The sequence below is a fragment of the Orbicella faveolata genome, unplaced genomic scaffold, assembly GCF_042242905.1.
Source record: "Orbicella faveolata isolate gen_17 unplaced genomic scaffold, um_ofav_v1 contig_36, whole genome shotgun sequence".
Taxonomy (NCBI): domain Eukaryota; kingdom Metazoa; phylum Cnidaria; class Anthozoa; order Scleractinia; family Merulinidae; genus Orbicella; species Orbicella faveolata.
The window spans coordinates 1,847,501-1,854,741 of record NW_028301565.1 but is presented as its reverse complement, the minus strand read 5'-3'; the positions used below and the strand labels follow the sequence as shown (position 1 = coordinate 1,854,741).

At 37.4% G+C, this 7,241-nt stretch overlaps 1 protein-coding gene across 1 annotated transcript in view; it reads left to right on the top strand.

Annotated features, from left to right (window-relative positions):
- The first annotated feature begins 3,801 nt into the window (after positions 1 to 3,801).
- Positions 3,802 to 7,241, top strand: part of LOC110053853 (uncharacterized) — a 6,829-nt gene continuing 3,389 nt past the window's right edge. Inside the window, exons 1-2 of the mRNA XM_020760156.2 lie at positions 3,802 to 4,039; positions 6,251 to 6,555. Coding sequence (XP_020615815.2) covers positions 3,979 to 4,039; positions 6,251 to 6,555 — 366 coding nt within the window. The 5' untranslated portion in view covers positions 3,802 to 3,978. The remainder of the gene's footprint in view (positions 4,040 to 6,250; positions 6,556 to 7,241) is intronic.

Genomic DNA, 7,241 nt, shown 5'->3' with positions numbered 1-7,241 from the left:
AAAGGGATTATGTGCCAGGTGATAGGAGGGATTTAAGCCGGTATCGGTGACTGATTTACTGATCCACAGGCAATAGGACTCACACACAAAAAAAGAATTTTGATGCCGAACTAACGCGAATAGTAGATTTCTACTTGGGCACTAATGCAAATGCTGCAAACCGAAGCTTATTGTATATGTAGAGAAATAGCTGGAACTCGTTATTTCAAGAATTATGTAATAATTATTTTTGTCTCGTCAAATATAAATTAAACAAATTAAACAAATTTAAACGCCTTCTCTACCATAATTTTAAACAAAGCATTCATGGAAACCAGGATTTTTCTTAAGTGGCATATTAATGTAAGTTAATATAATGTTAGGATTTGTATTTTAGTCATTATTATGTAATTTTTTTACCTGATGTTTTTACCGTGTATAAATAATGATTAAAGATTAAAGATTTAAAAAGATAATATCACGCCGTAGAAATTTCAAGCTCATAATCCAATTCTTGAAGACAATGCCTGGCTGAGTGATTCTTAATCAGCAGGGGAAGGAGACAATGTAATTTTTTTTCCTCGTTCTGAATTGCTATAATGTTAAATTTTAAATCCCTCTACAGAATTCTGCCTAGAGTACTTGCCTTTCCGACAAAATGACATCTAGACACCTAGCCCTGAATGATTTCACATGGATTCTTCTAAATGACACTGGAGAGCAAAGAGGCCTTTCTCCATACACATTTGTGCTACATACGCGGTACATATGATTCATGATGACTAAACAAACGCAGCAATATAGTATGGATGATACGGTGCAAAACAAATCCATTATATTTCACAAGACTTTATTATTGATGTCCACGATGCTCATTAATCACAAAGCACAAATTATTCATATATACGTTGCGTGACAGATTTTTCTTTAAGTAGCTCAAGCCTTTAATCCCGACAACATAAGGCTATTATATCGCACCCTTGTAAAAATAGGTCCGCAATGGATACATGGCTAAGCTAATATTTTGCGGTGACATTTTTTTGTTGTTGTTGTTCAAAGAATGATGTGAATTAAATCAAAGTCAACCTTGTAAAGTAGCAGCTGCTGATAAATTTAGGACGCCCATTTTTCAGGTTAAATGACCACTGGCTGACATGCTGATAACCGGAATCAAGTTGTTTTGAGAGGGAATCCACCAGAAGTTCGAGTAAGTGGACAAAGTGGACAAAATCTTTGTACCGAGATTATTTACATTGTATTGCAAACTTCTGCGTGACTGTTTTAAATATCTTCTCAAAAGAAATCATTTCTGACAACACCAGATTTCGAAAACAAATTTTGAAGTTCATATGAAACACTTAAAAGTACTGGTGAAATCAAACTGATGATGAAATTTTATGCGTTTTGCACAATTTCTCTGAACTTTGAAATTATTTTCTCGAGTTTCCATGGGAAATTGTATTTGGTGTTATTTTAGGCAACTGTTTATATCTTTAGCTTTTAGAAAATGTAAGAAGGACTGTAATATACTTAGAATTATTCTGGTACAAGCTTTTTTGTTCACTTAAAACTGAAATTGCTCGATTGCCTATGATCGGATTTCGTCTTAAGCTCTGTAGTCTTCCGGCTATACCATTCAGCTGTTTCAACTATACCGCGTTAATTCTTTTAAGTTTCTTTCTTACCAAGAGAGGTAAGAAGCATTGGCGCCATTTAAGAAAATTTTGCGAACATTTAGTTGATTAGACAGCTCTGTGTCCACTGGATACTGACCAAACAACTGTTAACATGAAACCCTGCATGGCCAATAGTTTGACCGTCCCGACGTTAATTGTCGATCCTGTCTTGCTCCGATCCCGTCCCGATCCTGTTTAGGCGTCATCTTATAATGAACTGGGCCAATTCTCGAAAGCCCCGTAAACGTTTCGGGCCCACAAAGCCATTTTTAGGTAATCTATTTCTAAAAACAGAGGGTGTATACGCCTGAAAATTCTTGATGAAAGGAACCTCTGTTCATACGTTGTGTTAAGAAGATGTAAAAAAAAAACAAAACAAAAAAAAAAACAGGTTAGTAATGAGAAATTTTGAGATTTTGCTATATGGCTTTCTGGGTACGAAAATTTTTCGAGACCTTCGGGAAACGGGCGCCTGATACGTACAAGCACTACACACGCGCGCTGACGGTTGTTGAAGGGGAAAAACGTCGCAAGAGCGTAGTGTGCTATAACAATAAAGTTTTGTTGTGTTCCATGCGGCTTTGGTTTGATTTGCAGGGTCGATATCTCCCCTCTTACAGTTCTACCCTGAGATAACGATTGGCGACCTTTAAGAACGTGCTAATGCAAAAAATGTTGATTTACCAAATAAAAGGAAAAGGGTGGTTCCCAACCATGAATCAGCCCAAAGGCTATCTGGTTGTCTCGATAGAAAAGCGACGTATCTTCAATTCTGTTAATTACATCTCAATCATGATTTGCCAGAATTCACTGGTCGTAAAATGTATTGCCTATCGTATTGGTTTTAAACTCAATTAGCTTCAATTACAGATACTTTTATCGAGAAATTAAATAAAACTGCATGTAATTTATATTTCCTTATTGCCAATCCTGCCGAAAGTCCGGAAATAGCGATATTACCAGTTTCCTCTCGCAAGGTGTGCATGAACGGAAAAATATTCCTCGTGGCATCGCAAAGAGCAAATGTTTCCTCACGGAAACTTCAAAGTGCTTCATCGTTGACTGTTTATATCTGTCTTGGGCCAGTACTGACTCTAGACCAAGAAATGCGTATTTCCGTACAACTATTTCATACCTTACATGCAGCTAACCGCAAATCGCCAAAAGAAAAAACACGTGAAAGGTACGCTGAAATACCTCAGTTGTCTTAATCCTCTTGATTACAATCACCTGAGGTTAAAACCCCTGAAATATGCAATTTATCATTATTGAACTAAATAAACAAAGTCGGTGGTCTATCAGTCTACAAGTAGCTAAAGTGAATTGGCTCAGGATCTTCCAGATAAGCGTTAGAGAAAATGAACAGATATTTTGTAATGCATATTGAAATATAACTGAGAATTTGCTTGCTTGTGACTTTGATAAAACATCTAATGTGACACAAGTATTGTTTTCCATAACTGTTTTGGAAAGTACGTATCTCTCAATTTTTCCTTTGAATTTTTTTCCTCTTTTTTTTTTTTTTTAGGGGGCGGGGGGGGGGGGAGGGGAGTTCAGACATATCCCTCGGCTTCGGTTTCCCGTAATAACTGATATCTCCAACCATGCTAAAGCTTTCACAGGAAGACGAAATATCCAAAATTGATTTTTGCATGGCTAGACATGTGTTTGCTATGACGTCACATTGACGTAAACTTTGATTAGATAAATTTAGCGCAGCTATTTTGGATTGGATAAAAAAACTCACAAAACTTGACACGCTAAAATATTTCTCAAGAATATTTTGGAGACGTTACGATCATGGCCCTTATTGCTTGAATAACTCTATGTAATATTAGTTTAAATTAACACTAGCAATTTCTTTCCCTCCCCCTCCTCCCCCCATCACCTCCCCCCCCCCCCGATCTCGGGTTTTTCACCTAGGTCAAAAAGGGGGATTTTCCCTTTTCTATGTAACTTTCCTCAAAACTCCTCAATTATAAAACTTGTTTGGTATTATTTTTATTATAAAATTATATATTTATTATAATTATTATCAAAATAATTACTATCATAACCTATTCGATGATCATAAACAAATCCAAAGGGCATGCTGAAACGTGTCCTGGTTTAAGACAAAAAATGATTGAAATGAATACCCTGTAACATATTTTAAGATACAGAACGTGACCCATTTAATAACCCTGTAAAACAGTTTCAGCTTTGTCTTCGATCCCTCGTCAACAGGAGCTCGTCGACTCCGTTTTCTTTCGGCTTGTGTCCACAAAAAGGCAACGTTAAGCTTGACTGTGAAGTCACGTCGTAATACATTCAAGTAACAGCTATGAGGATCCTATTTATTACGTGTTTCACTTGGATTATTTTTAACTCCCGTGAAGTTAAAGGTGAGGTTTGATTTCCGATCGAATTATATTCCAGTGTTTAATGTTCACGAAAGCTTATACTGTGAATGGTTTCAGCATTGCGCATTTAAATGTTTTCCAGCGAATGATGCTTGTTTTCATAGGAGCGCAGTTGAATCTCTTTTACTTTATTTCATTTTGAAAATCGGCTTATGCGTTGATTGTTATTGCATAAACCCTACAATCTAACCTTTTACTGATATACAGTCATGATTATAGTTACTGAGTGATGTACATTGCCACGCACGAGTTGGACGAAAGCCTGTTTTTTCTTCTTCTTCCTCCCGGCTTTTCTTCTTCTTCCAGTTTGAAAATAATGTAGTTAATATCTCCGTGAAATTCTGACGAATCATTCATGGAAACCGGAAAAAGGAAAAGATCGATTCAGCCGCCGAGTTCAGCTCTTTATACCGAAACAGGAAGCTGTAAATAAACCGACCAACGTCACAACTTTTTTAACTCGTGCTAGGGATCGATATCAATCGATAAATAGACACAAATTGAATTTTTACCTCAAACAATCAGGTTTCCAACACTTCAGAATTCATGTAGTTTTTATTTGTCAGTTGTTGCAATGCTATCTCAATTTACGTTAGGTTACTGTAGACCTTTGCAGGTCAAACGAGAGATTAAGTCTGTACTTGAAGAATTTGGTTTTAGCTTTCTATTGAAGAAACAAATCATTTGTCATTTCTCCTACTGTTACCGTCTGTAACTGATATTGTTTCCCTGTTGGCAATCCCCCGAACTCGTAAAGGCAGAGTTCCAACGCCACAGGAGAAATTATGTAATCCATTGCAAATCTCTTACACGAACGTTTTTGAAGATGACTCCTGCAGTCGTAGACCAAGGTCAATGCCAACTGGCTCGCAACTCCTGTTCATTGCGGTTGCGAGGGAAAAGAACAGCTGCGAGCGAAAACTGCCAGCGAAAACTGCAAAGACATGCCTGTAAATACAAATTGTGGCAAATTTGGTATTACCATTGCAATTTGCCACCTAAACTACAGTTTTGCAAGCCAAAGTACCGTAAAAAAAAAAACAAAAAAAATGAAAGTAACGGCCACCCCGAAAACTAGCTTTCCTGTCGACCACTGACAACAAGGTCTAGACATGAACAGCCCGCCCATGTGGCGGCAACATAAATTTAAAGGGGCTCAGTCACGGTATTTTGAGTTATTTTGGCCACATACAAAATTACCATTAAATGGTAGGAAACCTGAAAATAACAGTTCAGTACGATAGAAAAACACCAAAGAGTTATGTAATAATAAACCATAAAGGAACAAGGATGGCAAAGGATGGAGAAGATTAACACGGATTACAAACAATGAATTTGGAAAAATTGAGGCTAGACTTTTCAATATGCGCAAACCGTGACTGAGCTCCCTTAAACTGGAACGAAGAATGTCATCAACTGTTTTAGAGCTTTTTTTTTTTTTCGAATTTCCGTCTCTTATTTCGTAAGAAAGGGCCTAGTCGCACTAACTTTATATAACGCTTTTTGCTCACGGAAATTAGTGACTTCACCCCTGCTACTGTTTTGCCTATTTCATCGCATTCTTTCCCTTTTAATTGAATTGTAAACCATTTCTTTTAACTTGATTAGTTTAGCTCTGTTGTATTGTCACTGAAAATCCCCATTACGGGAGTGTCAATAAACTATTGTTATTATTATTGCCTATAGACCTATTTATACCATGCCATAGAAAGTACAGCCATTCACAACACAGGAAAACCGTTGTATATTCGACGGTACACCCAACCTTCCCATCGTGTAGCATGTCGCATTGATTGTGTTGACGTCTGGATTTTCTATGCATGGTATAAAATAGTTATGGAACGCTCTCTCGTGGTATACCATGGAATACCTCACTTTTCACTTGTATTTTCTTGGTATGCACACTCACGTAAAGGCTTGTGTGTTTACCGAGAAAATACAAGTGACTCGTGGAATATTCCACGGTATACCACTCGAAAGCGTTCCATAACTAGTCTATTTGGAAGGTATATGTTATATCTGAGTTATGTTACGCCGTTTTAAGCGCTGCTGTTCAGAATGCATTCGCTTCCATCTCAGATGCTGTCCATGGCTTCGAGTTTTATGCGAGGAACGCTAAATTCAGAGTTCGGATTTTGAAAATTTTGTAAGTAATTAATTTCAGATCGTCCCTTATTTCTGACTCTCTCGCAGGTGGAGATTGCGATCATGAATTGGGAATGCAAAGCAAAGCCATTCCAGATGCGAACATCAGAGCATCTTCCAGCCTCAGTTCAAATCATGCCCCTGCCTTGGCACGACTGGACGGGCAGGGAGCATGGTGTTCGGCGCGGAATGATAATTCACCTTATATACAAATCCAGTTGGGCAAGAAAAAGTCAATAACAATGATTATGACACAGGGTAGTTTTGAGGATTTGAGGTGGGCAACGAAATACCAAATCAAGTACCTCAAGGAGGGAAAATGGGTTACTTATCGAAAAGCAGATGGAACTCTGGTAAGTGTAAAATTACTACAAGAGTTAACAAAAAAAAAAACAAACAAATTATGGGGTTGCAGCAACGTGATCCGACGCTGATGAGTTTTTACTGGATAGGATTTCCACCCGTAGATAATATGTAGGTAGTTTGCATTATTTACGAAAAGGGAATTATCCAATTACGTGAGGTAATATTTTTATTTGGCTGGTTAGAATCATTGCCCATGCATTTTTTTTTTGTTATCATTACCATGTTTATTGCCTAAGTTTGCAGCCTTTGACCAGCAGAATATTTTCAAGTTGACTTTTTCTTGTATCAAAACGAGTGTTCTCGTGAAACCGATCATATGAAAATTTGGTTCTTCTGCACATTCATTATATTATCGGGCAAATCACTGTCATTTCCATAAGGTTTTGCACGAGGAATTGCTTTGAAAAGGGGGCTGAGGGCAAATCGGCAGTAGTCTATTGCCCGACGTAATAACAGGTGGAAAGTTGAAATAAATATTACAGAGGCAAACATAGCACTTTTTTAAACATCAGTTCAAATATAAATCCTGCTTGATGGACTTGAGGGTAGCAGCCCAGAGCCTGTTTGTTCGATAGCTTGTTAACGCTAACCCAGGATTAAAAGTTAGCCGAAGCATTAATTTTTCTTGAATGAAAACGTTTTTCACTTTTTATGTATTACGCCGGTATATTGA